Source organism: Papio anubis, chromosome X, assembly GCF_008728515.1.
Source record: "Papio anubis isolate 15944 chromosome X, Panubis1.0, whole genome shotgun sequence".
NCBI lineage: Eukaryota > Metazoa > Chordata > Mammalia > Primates > Cercopithecidae > Papio > Papio anubis.
This window is the reverse complement of record NC_044996.1, coordinates 51,483,346-51,501,766: the sequence shown is the minus strand read 5'-3', so window position 1 is coordinate 51,501,766 and position 18,421 is coordinate 51,483,346. Positions and strand designations below refer to the sequence as shown.

The following is an 18,421-nucleotide window of genomic DNA, read 5'->3' as shown; positions in this document are numbered from 1 at the left end:
GTGCTAGAATTACAGACATGAGCCACTGTGCCCAGCCAAGCTTCTGACTTTTTTTTTTTTTTTTAGGGGATGTTTATTTATTTATTTAGAGACAGAGTTTCTCTTTTGTCATCCAGGTTGGAGTGCAATGGCATGATCTCAGCTCACTGCAACCTCCCCATCCCGGGCACAAGCAGTTCTCCTGCTTCAGCCTCTCGAGTAGCTGGGATTACAGGCATGGGCTACCATGCCCAACTAATTTTGTATTTTTAGTAGAGATGGGGTTTCACCATGTTGGTCAGGCTGGTCTCGAACTCCTGATCTCGAGTTATCTTCCAGCCTCGGCCTCCCAAAGTGGTGGGATTATAGCCGTAAGCCACCGCGCCCAGCCTGGAAGGGATATTTAGAGATAGAGTGACAAGTTCCAGAATGCACTGAACCCATTAACTTCTACAATGGATTTCCCTTTCAGTCTCAAAACACTTCCGGAGGTTGGAAATTTCTTTATTGATTTTTTTCTGAAATGAAATCAATTAACATCCATTATAAAAACTTTAAAACCACAGTAGTGTAAAAATAGGATATTTAGGAACTCCTTTGCACTCCCCTCATTTAGTTCTACCCCACGGAATTAACAATTGTTAATATGTTCTTGTTTATCCTTTCAGAACTCCATTTATTGGTGAGAATGGTGTCATATAAAACTTCTTAGCTAGACTCAGGAGGCTGAGGCAGCAGAACCGCTTGAACCTGGGAGGCGGAGGCTGCAGCGAGCTGAGACCACGCCACTGCCCTCCAGCCTGGGAGACAGAGCGAGACACGGTCTCAGAAAAAAAAAAAAAAAAGAAAAAGAAAAAGAAAAGACGTCTCAGCCAGGCACAATGGCTCATGCTTGTAATCACAGCACTTCTGGAGGCCAAGGTGGGAAGAAGATCCCCCGAGGGCAGGAGTTTGAGACCAGCCTTGGCAACCCAGAGAGACCTCCCCCCCATCTCTTACGTTTTTTCTTATGCTTTCTCTTGGACATTTCTTTATTACATTTCTTCCTCTTTTTACAAAACCATTGACTTAGCTGTTTATGTGTCATGCCAAATTCAAATGAGAGTGATAAACTCTCTTGTATCGTGGGGCACCTGTTTAACTTCAACTTTGCCCAGAGAGTGTCCATGAGGGATTTGCTGACTAATCTTTTCTTGGGATACTGTTTCTCATTTTCCCTTTCCTTTTTTATTTTCCTGTTCATCTTCCAGCTCCTTTTCATTTTCCTCTTCTTTTTCTCACTCTCTCTTTCCACCTGCTTCTCCTCCTCCTTCTCTCCATTTCTGCTTTCCCTTTTGTTCATCTTCACTGTAATTTCCATTTGATTGTTCTGGATTTTGATCACAAGGCATAGCTGGCTGTTTCTGTATAACGAGATCCCAACTTTTCAATTTTGTGAAGTTACCACCACCTTCCAGCCCTTGCTGATTTAGATCCATGATTGTTTTGCTTTGGGTCTTCTCTCTTAGAGGCTCTGTTTGATTTTTAGAAATAAAAAAATTCTCAGCGCCAGATGATTTTACCTCAGAAAAGTCACAATTGTAGGAACTGTCTTGGCCAGTCTGAAAGGATCCAAGCTTCTGATTTTAATGAAAATATTTCCTGGCTGGGCTCGGTGGCTCATGTCTGTAATCCCAGCACTTTGGGAGGCCGAGGTGGGCAGATCATAAGGTCAGGAGTTTGAGACCAGCCTGGCCAATATGGTGAAACCCCATCTCTACTAAAAATACAAAAATTAGCTGAGTGTGGTGGCACGCACATGTAGTTCCAGCTACTTGGGAGGCTGAGGCAGGAGAATCGCATGAACCCGGGAGGCACAGGTTGCAGTGAGCCGAGATCACATCACTGCACTCCAGCCTGGGCGACAGAGCGAGATACCGTCTCAAGAAAAAAAAAATTTGAATGAGTTTGCTTCCACTAAAGCCAAGAAAGTAGAATTTAATAAATTCTAGTTTTGGTGTAAATAACATGTTTTAAACTTAATTGCTGTGACTTGTAATTTATCTTTTTCAATATTTTTTCAACTCCTTTAATGTTCCAGGAAAAATTTAATTATTCAAGAATACATAAAAACCTGTATATGGAACCTGTATTTTGCCTTTTGCCTCAGGCTCCAATATGGTTCAGTATGGCACTGTTACTGGTCCTGTCTTTATTAAAAATATTGATATTTTGTTCACTATGGACGTTTGCATTAATTTGATTTTTTATATATTTCATTAAAACATCATTCCTCAGGCTGGGTGCAGTGGCTCACGCCTGTAATCCCAGCACTTTGGGAGGCCGATGTGGGCGGACCACGAGGTCAGGAGATCGAGACCATCCTGGCCAACAAGGTGAAACCCCGTCTCTACTTAAAAATTCAAAAAAATTAGCCGGGCGTCGTGGTGGGCACCTGTAGTCCCAGCTACACGGGAGGCTGAGGCAGAATGGCATGAACCCGGGAGGCAGAGCTTGCAGTGAGCTGAGAAGGTGCCACTGCACCCCAGCCTGGGTGACAGCAAGACTTGTCACAAACAAAAAATCATTCCTCTCGATAACTGAATTTTTTGGTACCCCCTTAAATTTTGCACATGAAGCAAGTGTCTCACTCATCCTACCCTATTCTCAGCCCTGCTCGAGGTCCTTAGATGTAAATAATCTATTTGATATGCCAGTGTTGTGTGGGAAGTGCAATTCTTTTTTTTAAAAAAGAGCTTCCTTTCGGCCAGAACTGCCATCTTCCAGTAATATGCCAAAATGACGAACACAAAGGGTAAGAGAGGCACCCGATAGATGTTCTCTAGGCCTTTTAGAAAACGGCTGAGGCGGGAGGATCACTTGAGGTCGAGTTCAAGACCAGCCTGGCCAACATGGCAAAACCCCATCTCTACTAAAAATGCAAAAATTAGCTGGGCGTGATGGCAGACGCCTGTAATCCCATCTACTCGGCAGGCTGAGGCAGGAGAATCACTTAAACCCAGGAGGTAGAGGTTGCAGTGAGCCAAGATCACGCCACTGCACTCCAGCCTGGGCAACAGAGCAAGACTCTGTCTTAAAAAAAAAAAAAAAAAGAAAATATGGAGTTGTTCCTTTGGCCATGTACACGTGAATCTATAAGAAAGGCGATATTATTAGCCGGGCGTGGTGGCATGTGCCTGTAGTCCCAGCTACTCAGGAGGTTGAGGCAGGAGAATCACTTGAACCTGGGAGGTGAAAGTTGCAGTGAGCCGAGATCTCACCACTGCACTCCAGCCTCGGCAACAGGGCGAGACTTCATCTCAAAATATAGATATATATGTATTTTTTTCTATATGTATATAGAAAAATATATGTTCATTATGGACTATATATATTTCTATATATATATTCTATATACATATAAAAAATATATATATACCCATATAGAGACATCGAGGGAATGCATACTATTCAAAAAGGAATGTCCCATAAGTGTTACCATGGCAAAACTGTGTCTACAATGTTAACCAGCATGCTGTCGGCATTGTTGTAAACAAAGAAGCTAAGGGCAAGATTCTTGCCAAGAGAATTAATGTGCGGATTGAGTACATTAAGTGCTCTAAGAGCCAAGATAGCTTCCTGAAACACATGAGGGAAAATGATCAGAAAAAGAAGGAAGCCAAAAAGAGAGGTACCTGGGTTCAACTCAAGTGCCAGGCTGCTCCACCCAGAGAAGCGTACTTTGTGAGAACCAATGGAAAGGAGTCTGGGCTGCTGGAACCCATCCCCTATGAATTCAAGCATAATAGGTGCAAAAACATAAAAGACCTCTGCACTGTAAAAATGTTTCTCTTCATTAAGTAGACGTGTGCTGTCCACTCCCCCAAACAAATATTTAAAACAAAATTTAAAAGTGTCCTAATTCATTGTATAATGTCTTTACTATTCAAATTTAATGTATTTCTTGTTGAAAGATGTGAGGTGGCTTATTATGTAACAAATTACTCAATTGGCTACAAACGGTCAGATATTATTTATGAAATACTTGTACTTGTTGGAAGATAGTCAGGCTGGGCATGGTAGCCCATGCCTGTAATCCTGGGAGACGGAGGTTGCAGTGAGCCGAGATCACGCCATTGCACTCCAGTCTGGGCGACAAGAGCAAAACTCCGTCTCAAAAAAAAAAAAAAAAAAAAAAAGTCCATTCAAATCATCATGGAAGAAATAATTTACAAAATTTAAAAAAAGAAAAAAGAATCTATTTGAGACTAGGGGATATCTGAAAGTATTGTAGTTGAATATATAGGTTTTTTATTCCTAAAAGTGGTTTCTATCACACGTCCCCACTTTTTAGTACAGAGTTTATAGTGCTGAAATGGAGAGAAATTTTATTTTATTTTTTAAAATAATACGTATTTTTTCTGAATACGTAATTCATTCACATGATTCAAAACTCAAAAGGTATAAAGAAAAAATATATGGCAAAAAGTCTCCCACCCCTACTCCCCAACCACCCAGTTCTTTTCCCTAGAGGCAATCAATGTTAACAATATCCTTTAAGAGTTAATTAATGCTTATTCAAGCAAATATGTGTTTTAATCCCCCCCCTTTTTACACAAATGGTAGTCTTTAATCTTGCTTTTTCAATTTAACAATATGTATTGGAGCTTACTCCATATCGGTTTATAAGGAAGTTTGTGATGGTTAATACCGAGTGTCAACTTGATTGGATTGAAAGATACAAAGTATTGATCCTGGGTGTGTCTGTATAGGTGTTGCCAAAGCGGATTAACATTTGAGCAGTGGGCTGCTATTCCTTGAAAATGGCAAGTGAGTCATGGCAGTAGTTGGGAAAAGTACATACTACATGGGAATGACTGCACTCCAGCCTTGGAAACAGAGCAAGACCTCATCTTAAAAAAAAAAAAAAAAGGTATTGCAATGGGGAAAAATTGGTTTTTAAGAAAAGGACCATCGATTGTTTTCCATTATCCCATGTAAAGATTATTTTACATGGAGTTCATTGATTTGTTTACTTTAGAATTCAAATTCCTTATGGAGTTTATTGTAAATAAAGAACAAGTTTTTGCTTGATTTCCTTCTATTATCCCTAATGATCGTACACAGACTCACTTTCAGAGTGTGCTTGGTAAAACCTGGAAGCTTGAAGACGAGCCTTAGGCATCACTGGCCGTGCAGGTGGGTGACAACACAACAGTAGGCAGGCTTCCAGATACCCACCAACAGAGCAGCTTGGCTTTTCTGCTTTACATATCAGGCTTCTAAGTAAGATTTCATTTCATGAAAAGGGTCTGCTAATCCAATTCTTTTGTTTTACAACTGTTTTGAATTTTCTACCTCGAATATTTGAAATGAGGACTTTGAATGTCATCAGGGCTAACAGTATCACCTATCAAGGTTCTGAAAATGCATTTCGAGATTGACAAAACAAACAAAAGCCCAAATTGTTGCTCTGGGGCTTATTAACCTCAGACAGGGGATTTGTTACATCTTTTCTTTTCTATTGTCTTTGTGCCCAGTAGTGTCAAAACACATAATTGGTGCTCAAGTATACTGTATGAATCTGACAGACCTTTCTCATGATATATATTCGCTGAGCAAGCAATACTGTAAAGCAAAGACATTTAAGTTTGTGTGCATATGTAATGAGAACACTTTAACACTAAATGAGGCCAGGCGCGGTTGCTCACGCCAGTAATCCCAGCACTTTGGGAGGTCGAGGCAGGTGGATCATGAGGTCAGGAGATCGAGACCATCCTGGCCAACATGGTGAAATCCCGTCTCTACTAAAAATACAAAAACTAAGCCGGGCACAGTGGCCTGTAATCCCAGCACTTTGGGAGGCTGAGGCGGGTGGATCACCTAAGGGCAGGAGGTCGAGACCAGCCTGGTCAATATGGTGAAACCCTGTCTTTACTAAAAATACACAAATTAACTGGGCGTGGTGGTGGGCGCCTGTAATCCCAGCTACTTGGAAGGCTGAGGCAGGAGAATTGCTTGAACCTGGGAGGTGGAGGTTGCAGTGAGCCGAGATCACACCACTGCACTCCAGCCTGGGTGACAGAGCGAGACTCTGTCTCAAAAAAAAAAAACAAAAAAAAAAAACCCCCAAAAATTAGCTGGGTGTGGTGGCGTGTGCCTATAATCCCAGCTACTCAGGAGGTTGAGGCCAGGAGGCAGAGATTGCAGTGAGCCGAGATCATGCCACTGGCTTGGAGCACAGCGAGACTCCATCTCAAAAAAAAAAAAACTAAGAGGGAATAATATACTAATAAATAACGTAATACATATAATAATAAGGAAAAGACTAAAGAACCATTCCTATGACTTGAGGTTTTAAGAACACTTTTTTTTTTTATTTTTGAGGCAAGGTCTCACTGTCACCCAGGCTGGAGTGCAGTAGCGTGATCATGGGTCACTGCAGCCTCAACCTGCACAGGCTCGGGTGATCCTCTCACCTCAGCCTCCCATGTATCTGGGACTACAGGTATGTGCCATTATGCCCAGCTAGTTTTCGCATTTTTTGTAGAGATGGGGTTTTGACATGTTGCCTAGGCTCGTCTCAAACTCCTGGGCTCAAGCAATCCTCCCACCTCAGCCTCCCAAAGTGCTGGGGTTATACATGTGAGCCACCGTGCCCAGCCTCACATTAAAATTTTGTAGGAAAAAAGTCAACAGGGACATATAGATAAAAGGTATATGCATTTTAAAGTCTCATTTTCCTGGATTTCTAAATGCCATTATACTTACTACTACTGCTACTGTTACAACTTCTTCACCATGTGATGTTGCCCAAAGAGCAGCCAGACCCTCCTAAAATTAAGTTATATTACATCACTCACCCGTTAAAAATCCCTCAAATGGCTCCCCATCTTGCTTAGTAAAAGCCCAAAGTCCTTGCCATGGTCTACAAAGCCCCACATAATCAGTGAACACACACTCCTTGCCGTGATCCATTGCATGCATTTTTCTCCAACCTCATTTCTTTTTTTTTGAGAAAGAGTCTCACTCTCTCACCCAGGCTGCAGTGCAGTGGGCCATCTTGGCTCACTGCAATCTCTGCCTCCTAGGTTCAAGCGGTTCTCCTGCCTCAGCTTCCCAAGTAGCTGGGATTACAGGTGCCTGCCATCACACCTGGCTAATTTTTATATTTTTTGCAGAGACAGGGTTTCACCATGTTGGCCAGGCTGGTCTTGAACTCCTGACCTCAGGTGATCCATCCACCTTGGCCTCCCAAAGTGCTGGGATTACAGGCATGAGCCCACCACACCCGGTCTCTCCAACCTTATTTCTTACCATTTTCTTTAATTTACTTTACCTCAGCCATAATGACCTCTTGACTGTTCTCCATGGCATCATGCATGCAGTTCCTACCTTGGGGCCTTTCGGACTTACTGTTAACTCCTGCCTGCAATGTTCTTCTCTCAGACACCCACAAGGTTTGGTTGCTTAGTTCATCCAGGTCTCTGTTGAAATGCCACCTTCCCAAGGAGGCCATCTCAAACCATCTTATATAAAATAATCACACTCCATAAATATTCCCTAACACCCTTACTCTGCTTTTTTTCTCCATGGCACTTATTACAATGACATATTTATGTTTATTGTCTACCTCCCCTAACTAGACCACAAGCTCCTCAAGGGCAGGGACTTTGCTTCTGTGCACTGCTGAAATCCTGTCACTAAAAACAATGGCACAGAGTATGAATTTAAATGTTTAACTGTATTTTCATCATGATTTAAAAAAATTTCCAGCAGGGCACGGTGGCTCACACCTGTAATCCTAGCACTTTGGGAGGCCAAGGTGGGCAGATCATGAGGTCAGGAGTTCGAGACCAGCCTGACCAACAAGGTGAGAGCCCATCTCTACTAAAAGTACAAAAATTAGTCCGCCACTGCACTCCAGCCTGGGTGACAGAGCGAGACTCCGTCTCAAAAAAAAAAAAAAAAAAAAAAAAAATTTTCCTTGTAGTACCTTTATGGGGAAAATCTAACAGGAACTTGAAGCTTTTAGAGATGTTCATTTCCCCAGATTTCATGGATTTGCACTAGAGGCTCCCAACAAGTAGGTCCATTTTAGGTCTATACTCTAGTCTACAAGGATTTGAAATAATAAGAGGAGAATCCAGTCAATACAACCTCTACTGTACTCAGGGACTTGACTGCCAGCACAGAACTGCTTCCCTTCCCATGTTATCTCAAGGTTCTCTTTTCTCTCAAAAAGGTCAGGAACCCCTGGAATACTGTGCTGTACCTTACACGGAGGAGGTACCCAGACTGACTGACTATATTTTAGCCTTGGAATCAATCAGCCCATGCTAAATCTCTCCGGGTTGCAGATAATAACTGCAATAGAATGCCTTCTCAATCACAGAGTTGAATCTTATATAGCTTTTATTTCAGTGATCAAAAAAATGCAATAAATGGAATCTACACTAATTAACATTAGGCATGCACCTCTACCTGAAACTGCTGTTAGCTTCTGATTGGCCTAAATCTTTATAACTTATTTAGGCACATCACTGAATTTTTTGTACCCTGATATACAGGGTAAGTTAACTTCTTCCTTGTGGCAGTCTAGTAATAAGAATTATGTTCACTGGCTAGATTCCTTTATAAGTAAAGGCCTCTAGACTCTTAGGCTACCTATCCTACCTTGAGACTATACTTAATATGGATATTTAAGCAAATCATCATATAGGAAAGGGAGATCATCAAGAAAACTGAAGTGTACTGTATAAACACTCTTACAGATCTTTTTCTCCAACACTGATAATCAAACACTAGATAAGGACACCAAATTATTCTTCCCCCACTTCTGCCCTTTCTGATAAACACAAGGATCTTCCCTGAAATCAGAAATGACTCCACACAAATGAGAGATTTTTACGTATGTGGTCCCACTATCAAAATTATAGGAAGCAGTTAATGGGGCTTTGAGAAAAGCATAGTCCCATGTACAGTAATATGCATCTAAATAGAGTTTTCCATTCACCTGTCAACTATTTTCACAAGATTAGCATTAAAAAATACAAGCAAACATATGACCCTCAAGCTTCACACACAAAAAAATTGGTCTTTGTTCATTCTCAGATGACAGGATGTCCCAAGAGTAACAAAAGATGGGAGCCAATCCTCTCATAGCCGTTTCGTCAATCATCCCATCAACAGCTCTTCATTTCTTGAACTACCTTCCTTTGCCAAAGAGGTAATGCTGAGATCAGTCAGAAAGGCTTTCTGAGAAAACTGGCTTGGATTTCTGGGTCTGTTCCAGTCGATTCAAGATGAACTGGCTTGTATCAATGAAGCGCTCAACGCAGTTCACAAAACAGGCCTCAGCCCGACTGTCCAACTTTGGCCCAGGCTTGTCCATGCACTTCTCCTGCTCAGGACAAGATACAGAATCACAAAGGGAACTTGGAAAAAAAAAAGACGGTTGGGGGCAGGGGTCCCTTTCTTGTTGCTTAGAGAAAAAAAACTACCTAAAAATAGTATTTGATATGTTAATAATAGTTCACATTTGGCAGCTGACCAAGTATATAGCAATGTTCTCTAGCCTTACATTAAATTCTTACAACAATCCTAAGGAATAGATACTATTATAAATCCTTGTTTTACAAAGAGGGAAACTGCGGCACAGAGATACTTTGCCCAAAGTCACAGGGCCAGAAAATGACAGAGTTGGGATATTCCAGAGCAAGAAAATGGCAAAATACAAGTGAAGTAACCTTTCGATGAATTTGGTTGTAACTCCACAATGCTGTTTGCACTAAATGCCTTTAAGTTAACTACAGAATAAAAGGGTGAAAGGATAAATCATTACAGCAAGATACCCTAAAACTTACCAAAGAAAAAAATCTATGACTTGAGATTCTATAACCTTGTCTACTTAAGCTAGAGATTCTTGAATCCTGTCACGATGAATGGAAAATTGTATGAATTTTCCTAAAGGGTTCATAGCTTACAGGTTTTTTTCCTTTTTTTTTTTCTTTTTTGAAACAGAGTCTGGCTCTGTCACCCAGGCTGGAGTGCAGTGGCATGATCTCACTGTAACCTCCGCCAGGTTCAAGCCATTCTCGTGCCTCAGCTTCCTGAGTAGCTAGGATTACAGGCGGGTGCCACCCCGCCCAACTAATTTTTTCTATTTTTAGTAGAGACAGGGCTTTGCCATGTTGCCCAGACTGGTCTCGAACTCCTGACTTCAAATGATCCACCCACCTCCCAAAGTGCTTGCATGAGCCACCACGCCTGGCAGCTTACAGATTCTTGCAATAGTACTTAACCACACGCCCTCCTGTCCCCAAAGTAACCAATCACAGATATTTTTTAAAAAGAATCAAAAGTACTCTGGTCCAAGGCAGACCAGAGTTAAGTAAGCATCTGGTAGGTGTCATAATCCGGCAATACCATAAGTTTATGGGAAAGGGCCTGTGGAAACCAATGACTGTATATAGTTCAAGTTAAGTGGTTCAAAAATTTCGTTCATTATTCTCTGCCATGTACACAAGCCTCAGACCCTCTAATTCCAAGGAAAATTATCCTTGGCCTCTGAATTCGGTGAATTGTGTACATTAAGGGAGAGCTGTCCTTGGCAAGCAGAACACGTTGTCAAGCTGCAAATGCCTTCCACCCTTTTGCCAAAGTCCCCTCACAGGGCAGGCTCAATTCCTTAACCTTCAGACCCGAAACGGCTTGGTATTACACAACAATCCAACAAGAAAGCAAATAAGTATGTACGTTGGAAAAGATTACACCACTTTTATAGTTAGTGGGCTGGAGCCACTCATTTCTCAGCGGAGAGGGTTAGAACTAGGTAATGAAGGTAAATCCCGAGAAGTCCAGGAATAGCAGATTCACTGATTCACTGACTCTCTGGGATTCGGGCTGCCAAAAATAAAATCCCAGTACTAGGGACTCCAATCAGTCTTGGTGACCAGCACTAGGCAGCTTCAACCTCGGGTGCCTCAAAGTGCTGGGTGTCCAGTGGCATAAGTCTTCTTTGATACCCAGTCCTCTGCACCAACAAAGCCGAGGTCCGGAATGACAGTCCCCAGAGAACCGGAGTCACCCTTCTCCCATCCGGCTAGGCCACAGGAACCTGAGAAAATCAAGGGGTGCTGCCAGGTGCCCACCCCCTCCCCGAATCCCCGACGTTGTCGCGAGTCCCGCGGTACAAGGACAGAGGGAAAGTAGGTACACTGTTCAGGTCCCAGCCCCAGGCTCCTCACCCAACAAAGTTCAGTCATCTGGTGCACCAGCTGCTGGAAGCGCTGCTTTTGAGTTTCTACCTCGATGAAATGCTGCAACTGCGGGTCCACTGCACCCAAACCCGCCGCGGAGGAAGAAGAGGAGGAATCCATCCCAGGGCGACCAGGCTTGCAGAGACGAACTCCGTACCAACTCGCCGACCTTCACGTGTCTCCGCGACGGAACCGGAACCACAGCTCGCCGCCTCTGGGACCGCCCCCGTGAGTGCACTGCGTCGGCGCAAGGCAGGCGCCCAACTCCACCCCGCCGCCTCACAAGCCTTGGCGCGGGTGCTTAGTTCCCGGAGTCGGCGGGTCCCACTCCTGGAGCCCGCAATCCCGTAACCCCGCAACCCCGCAACCCTCTGGTTGCGCCCAGCCTTGCGCCTTGAGATCGCAGGGCTTAATAAACCCAGAGCCGAGGTGCCGTTGAGATGTTATTCCAAAAAGAAAACAAAGGAGAAAAGGAATTTACTTCAGACCACGTTGTCCATTCCGTGCTGGCCCAACAGCTCCGCCCCTGTCCATTTCCAAATTGGCCCGCGTTTTCTGAGCTACCAGAGTTGTGCGCTGACCGAACAGCTGGGTCGGTTATTTGGCTATCCTGGGCCACTGGCTTTCGTTTTTTGATGAAGTTTTCCTCTCCCGACGTAGGGAAATGAGACTCTGGCAGTTTGTGCCCAACTTTCAGATTCATTCAAATAACATTGCATGCCTGCTGTAACAGGCATTGTTTTGGCATAATGCATCTCTGATTCAGAGGCAGGAGTTAACAAGAGAGCTTAAACCTGGAGGATCCTGTCGAGTTCTCAGTGTAGGAATATGCCAAACTAATGCCACACAGCAGCTTTCTGGAATACTGAGATAGGGTGCTTCAGGGAGGCTGCATGATTAATAGAGATACCAAAGACTTTCAAGCTTTCTGGTAATTTTATTTTATCAAAACACCCTCCCCTCCCATCTTTATGACACCATTTCATTCTTGCCAAATTCTGCCCACCCACCCCCATACCCCCAAGCTCTACCAAATGCCTACTCAAAGAGCTGTTGGACCCCTTTGTGCGACTATTTACATCTTCCCTCCTAAAAAATGTTTTCATCGCAAATTCAGTCTGTGTTAATTCTCTCGGGAAATTTCAGGCACAATAATTTCTTGGCCTTTGCTCAGAAGCCACTGTCCCAGGGAATCAAAGAAGAGGGGCATTCCCAGATGTAGAGAGGGGCCTTTTTGCATTCAGTGGGAGCACAAAGGCTCCAGGGCTCCTAAGCTTGGGATTTCCTCTGAGAAAGTTAAATTGGGGCTTGTGGAGAAGAGAAGTAGAACCAAGAAGCTTATTGGTGAGCTCAGGATTCTTCATCCATGACATCTAGAATATTGCTCAGAAGAATTTTGAAAGTGGGACGTTCATCTGCTTTCTAAAACCAAAGAAAAAGTAAAGTGAGAGTGGCTAGAATCCAGAATTCAAGGGAAATGCAATGAGCAAGCAGCAAATGTTTATTAAAATACATGCTGTATGCCCAGTAGCATGCCCTGTCGATCACAAAAGGAAAAAAAAAAAAGAAAAGAAATAGCAGCTGTCCATAAAGTATTTGTGCACTTTTCATCTTTAGTAACTCAGGTTATTAGTGTGATAAGAACAATTTGCAAATTACACTGACAATCACATTGATCAAAATTGAGGGCAAGTTCATTATGTAACTGTACACAACACATTCTTATTTTGGATCCTCAAGTGAAAAATGGCTACCAAACAAGTTCAAGTGGTTGGCAGAACAGAAATCTCATGTGATAATTTTTAATTTTTAGTGATTAGTATTTCAAAACCAGGCCGGGCGCGGTGGCTCACGCCTGTAATCCCAGCACTTTGGGAGGCCGAGGTGGGTGGATCACGAGGTCAGGAGTTCAAGACCAGCCTGACCAACATGATGAAACCCCGTCTCTACTAAAAATACAAAAATTAGCCAGGCATGGTGGTGCACGCCTGTAATCCCAGCTACTTGGGAGGCTAAGGCATGAGAATCACTTGAACCTGGGAGACGGAGGTTGCAGTGAGCCGAGATCAGGCCTCTGAACTCCAGCCTGGGCGATAGAACAAGACCCTGTCTCAAAAAAAAAAAAAAAAATTCAAAACCACAGGCCGTATCACTGAGCAGGGATTCTGAGTACCTGGGACCTTGTGTTACCACTGTCTGGTAACAAAACGACTAAGGGTTTTTTGTTTTGTTTTGTTTTTGTTATCACTCTCTGGTAACACAAAGACTAAGGGTCTTTTTTTTTTTTTTGATAGAGTCTCACCCTGTTGTCCAGGCTGCAGTGCAGTGGTGCGAGCTCAGCTCATTGCCACCTCCCGGGTTCAAGCGATTCTCCTGCCTCAGCCTCCCAGGTAGCTGGGATTACAGGCGCACGCCACCATGCCTGGCTAAGTTTTGTGTTTTTAGTAGAGACGGGGTTTCACCATGTTGGCCAGGCTGGTCTTGAACTCCTGACCTCAGGTGATTCGCCTGCCTCAGCCTCCCAAAGTGTTGGGATTACAGGCGTGAGCCACCGCGCCCAGCCTAAGACTAGGTTCTTTTTGATGGCCATAGCCCATAAGCCCCCAAGGTATTTAGTATTTAGTGGTTTAGGGAACATTCATGCCAGAATGCTCTCAATCTGTCAGAACCAATGGTCATCAATTTCTTGATTCCTTAATTCAGTGATTCTTAAACTTAGCTGAGTATCAGAATTTCCTGGAAAGTTTAAAAAGAGATTTCTGAGTTCCACTCCAGGCACACCTAACGAGAATTTCTGGAGAAAAGTCCCAGTAATCTGCCTTTTTTTTTTTTTTTTGGTGATGGAGTCTCGCTCTGTCACCCAGGCTGGAATGCAGTGGCAGGATCTTGGCTCACTGCAACCTCTGCCTCCCAGGTTCAAGTGATTCTCCTGCCTCAGCCTCCTGAGTAGCTGGGATTACAGGCGCACACCACCACTCCTGGTTAACAGGGTTTCACCATGTTGGCCAGAATGGTCTCGATCTCCTGACCACGTGATCCGCTTGCGTTGGCCTCCCAAACTGCTGGGATTACAGGCATGAGCCACCGTGCCCAGCCAGTAATCTGCATTTTTAAGAGTTCTTTAGGGTTTCTGATATACATCCAATTTTGACCACTCCTCTAAACAGGCTGTGGATAAAATACCTGTCTGAAATCATTTTTAATTAGCAGAGTAAGAAGGTCCTGGTTGGGAGGGAGCATAGCCAATCACCCTTAATCCTGCATCACACAGGAGAAAGAAGGAGTCCTCCCATTCTGCACCCTTTCTCTGTGATCTGTCATTTGTTCGAGGGAAACGAGCCATGCTCGGATCCAGATACCCACTTTTCACCTCACCAAGAAGGCTCCAGATTCACATATGCACTTGTTAGACACTCTGAAGAGTTGAGCATTTATTTCCTACTAGAAATTTGGGTTGCCAAGGATCTACTGAAAAGTCGAGAAGGCATCTTGGGAAGAACTCGAGGTAAGAGGAGCAAAGCAGTTTAATAGTAGTGGGACAGATTTCCTTATTTCCAAAATACCACACCTACCCACATACCCCACAATGCACCATATTAAAAAGCAAAAACAAAACGAAGCAAACAAAAAACCCCACTACCTATTTTAGTTCTCTTTCAAGCAGTAGGGTTTTTAAAAAAATCTCATTTAGCTGGGTGCAGTGGCTCGCGCCTGTAATCCCAGTATTTTGGGAGGCAGAGGTGGGCAGATCACGAGATCAGGAGATCAAGACCATCCTGGCTAACATGGTGAAACCCCGTTTCTACTAAAAATACAAAAAATTAGCCGGGCATGGTGGCGGGCACCTGCAGTCCCAGCTACTTGGGAGGCTGAGGCAGGAGAATGGCATGAACCTGGGAGGCGGAGCTTGCAGTGAGCCGAGATCGGGCCACTGCACTCCAGCCTGGGCGACAGAGCGAGACTCCGTCTCAAAAAAAAAAAAAAAAAAAATTCTCATTTAGGACCTCAGCCAGAAACAGTAGGCAGCTAATAAAGTAGAAGAAAGGGCCAATGACACACAAAGGAATGAACAAACTTTCATGACTTTTCTTTTGTAATGCCCATTCACTTGTCTGAGTGCCTCTGGCTGCCTGTTTATGCTAGATGACATGGCCCCACAACACCCCACTCCCTAAAGCTGAGTTGGCATTGGAGTGTACTAATGACACTCTAGTGAGAATTGGAGTGGGCCTGGGAAAGCCTCTGGCCATCGGATGATCGAGGTGCAGGCCAAGGTCAGAGAATGTGTGCAAGGTCTGGCATGGTGGTTCACGCCTCTAATCTCAGCACTTTGGGAGGCCGAGGTGGGCGGACCACTTGAGGCCAGGAGTTTGAGATCAGCCTGGCCAACTTGGTGAAATGCCATCTCTACTAAAAATATAAAATTGGCTGGGCGCGGTGGCTCACGTCTGTAATCCCAGCACTCTGGGAGGCTGAGGTGGGCAGATCACCTGAGGTCAGGAGTTCAAGACCAGCCTGGCCAACATGGTGAAGCCCTGTCTCTACTAAAAATGCAAAAATTAACTAGGCGTGGTGGCATGTGCCTGTAGTCCCAGCTACTCGGGAGGCCGAGGCAGGATAATCGCTCGAACCCGGGAAGCAGAGGTTGCAGTGAGCCAAGATCGCGCCATTGCACTCCAGCCTGGGTGACAGCGAGACTGTGTCACAAAAAAAAAAAAAAAAAAAAAATTAGCTGGGTGTGGTGGTGCACGCCTGTAATCCCAAGTACTCGGGAGGCTGAGACATGAGAACTGCTTGAATCTGGGAGGCGAAGGTTGCAGTGAGCCGAGATCGCGCCACTGTACTCCAACCTGGGTGAAAGAGCGAGACCTTGTCTCAAATTTTTAAAAAAAAAAAAAGGAAAAAAAGAACGTGTGCAGCTATCAGTCTGTGGCTGAATGGCCAGCTAAATGGGCAAGTAGATTCAAGGAAATAATTTAAGAGGTCATAAAACACTTACCTCATGCCAACAACTGTACATGATGGTATATACCTTCTCTGAAGCCAGATGAGGCCTGTAGAGACGTAGGCCTTGGGCAATGTGTTCAGCAGTCTCACTGTTAGTAAATCTCTCATATGGCATCTTCCCCAGGGAGTAAATTTCCCACATCAAAACTCCTAGAAGACGAAAAAAAGTGTTAAATTAGTTTTCAGTCTTTTTGGATAGCAGGGGGTCCTAGTCTTCCTAGATCAACCTCAAAGATTAGAATCAGTTGGTTCCCCGCTCTGTGCTTTTTACATTTTGCCCAAATTTCTGCTATAGTGCTGACCACACTAGATGGAGATCAGGGTCGTACTAGACTATTAACTCCTCTAGAAGAGAGACAGCATCTTATTTGTCTTCGTAGTTATAGGGTCTGGCAGAGTGCCTGGTACATAATCAGTATTCAGAAGCTGTCAAAAACTGAATGAATTGTTTTATTTAACATGGTTTAAGTTCTAAAAAGACAGAGATCATGTCCAGTTTAGTTTTTATCCTCAGAAACCCCTGTGGTGGCTGACACACAGTAAGCACTCCCCAAGGATTAGATGAATGAAAGCAAGAACAATCTCTCTGTGGAGGTTGCAAAGTGTGAATTTTCCCATTGCATTTCTTTTCCTTTGAGCTGTATAATCTATGTAATCTTATCCACTTACCAAAAGCCCAAATGTCAGATTTGCTGCTGAACTTGCTATACATCAGGACTTCCGGTGGGGACCACCGGACTGGAAATTTGGAGCCTACTGAGCTTGTGTATTCATCATCCAGGACATACCTGCAAGGGATCCAGGACTTGTTGTCATTAGGATTTGGAGAGCTTGGTATTTGCTTACGTTTTCTTGGCGCGGTCACAAGAGTGTTACAAACACACACAGGCTTTCTCAAAAGTCTATCCTTCTCAACTAGTATCTTCTACAAATGTTACTTTTAACGAATTTCCTGTTTTTGTATCTGATTGAGCTTTCCTGATTGACAATATGGTTACAAGAAGGATGATGTGAAATAAGATCTAGTAGGTACTCCCTTCCTCTTCTCTATACCTTTCCTTTCTCTACTCTTCTCCTTCCCTTCCTTTTATCTGCAGTTGTCACTGGGAATTTGATTAAGAAAAAAGAAGGAATGGAATAAAGTCATCAGGATTAATAGATCGAGATAAGGTATTGGGGAAATAGCTAAAAAAAAAAAAAGAGGAGGTAGAGATAAAGGGAGAAAGGGAGGAAAGGGATATGATGATAAAACAAAAGGATGAAAGAGGTGGCTTAAATAACTCAGAGGAAGAAAAAGAATAGAAAGGCAGAAAACACTAGAATGAGAGAAAAAAAAAAAAAAAAGAAAAGGAGAGGATTAAAACTATAACACCTACCCATGTTTCATACTGTGCTATTTTTACTTCTGGAGGGAAAGATGAAAAAGGCACACTCACCTGGACAGGCCGAAATCAGATACTTTAACAACTCCTTGATCGTTTACCAAACAGTTTCGAGCTGCCTGTAGTGCAAACAGATACCAGTGAGACTCCGTCCCCAGCACAGAGGTTAAAGGCACAAAGCTTCTGCTGACCAGTAGAATGAAGGCAGGGAAGCCTCATCTCCTTCGACTACAGACACCTTCCCACCTAATAGGAATCTGTTGATGCCACCAAGAAATTTTGATTCATTTCCACCATGTGGAAAGCAACCTGCTGTGCAGTCCTAGGTAAAGCACTGAGGACATACAGAACGATTGCATTCTCATGGGCAATTCCATACCACCCCATTCCCTCACTGGTATGCTGAAAGAATTAAGGGAGAGGCTGAGTGCAGTGGCTCACGCCTGTAATCCCAACACTTTGGGAGGCCGAGGTGGGTGGATCACCTGAGGTCAGGAGTTCGAGACCAGTCTGGCCAACATGGCGATACCCCGCCTCTACTAAAAATACAAAAATTAGCTGGGCATGGTGGCGGGTGCCTGTGATCCCAACTACTCGGGAGGCTGAGGCTGGAGAATCACTTGAACCTGGGAGGCGGAGGTTGCAGTGAGCTGAGATGGCGCCACTGTACTCCAGCCTGGGTGACAGAGCGAGACTCCATCTCGAAAAGAAAAAAAAAAAAAAGGAGAATGACAAGTAAGTTTGTTTTGCTTTCTGCTTTTCTGCCAATGAGACTAGGACAATTTGAGCCTTGGCCTGACCAAAACAGGGGCG

General features: G+C 43.8%; 2 protein-coding genes and 1 pseudogene across 4 annotated transcripts in view; all 3 read right to left on the bottom strand.

Moving 5' to 3' along the window:
• Positions 1-422: 422 nt before the first annotated feature.
• On the bottom strand, positions 423-1,688 carry LOC103880810 (annotated as a pseudogene).
• A 6,667-nt stretch (positions 1,689-8,355) lies between these two features.
• Positions 8,356-12,044, bottom strand: TIMM8A (translocase of inner mitochondrial membrane 8A). Of its 2 annotated transcripts, none has more exons than XM_017954026.3 (2): positions 11,208-12,044; positions 8,356-11,077 (listed from the first exon to the last, which is right to left on the bottom strand). In XM_017954026.3, exons 1-2 carry the CDS (start codon positions 11,337-11,339, stop codon positions 11,063-11,065), a joined length of 147 nt encoding a protein of 48 aa, XP_017809515.1. In that variant the 5' UTR covers positions 11,340-12,044; the 3' UTR covers positions 8,356-11,062. The 2 variants fall into 2 exon arrangements, with proteins under 2 accessions (XP_017809515.1, XP_003918045.1); XM_003917996.5 differs by having other exon boundaries at positions 8,356-9,361.
• A 92-nt stretch (positions 12,045-12,136) lies between these two features.
• Positions 12,137-18,421, bottom strand: part of BTK (Bruton tyrosine kinase) — a 36,951-nt gene continuing 30,666 nt past the window's right edge. For both annotated transcript variants that reach the window (XM_021932446.2, XM_021932447.2), the window contains exons 16-19: positions 17,663-17,727; positions 16,896-17,014; positions 16,219-16,376; positions 12,137-12,641 (exon numbers count right to left, since the gene is read on the bottom strand). In XM_021932446.2, coding sequence (XP_021788138.1) covers positions 12,570-12,641; positions 16,219-16,376; positions 16,896-17,014; positions 17,663-17,727 — 414 coding nt within the window. In that variant the 3' untranslated portion in view covers positions 12,137-12,569. The remainder of the gene's footprint in view (positions 12,642-16,218; positions 16,377-16,895; positions 17,015-17,662; positions 17,728-18,421) is intronic.

What these genes read in the sequence shown, in the direction of transcription:
- TIMM8A (XM_003917996.5), bottom strand. Translation starts at nt 11,339, where the DNA reads ATGGATTCCTCCTCTTCTTCCTCCGCGGCGGGTTTGGGTGCAGTGGAC. An exon ending in AGATGACTGAACTTTGTTGG is followed by an intron (nt 9,362 to 11,207) that starts GTGAGGAGCCTG and finishes TGTCCTGAGCAG; the next exon opens with GAGAAGTGCATGGACAAGCC.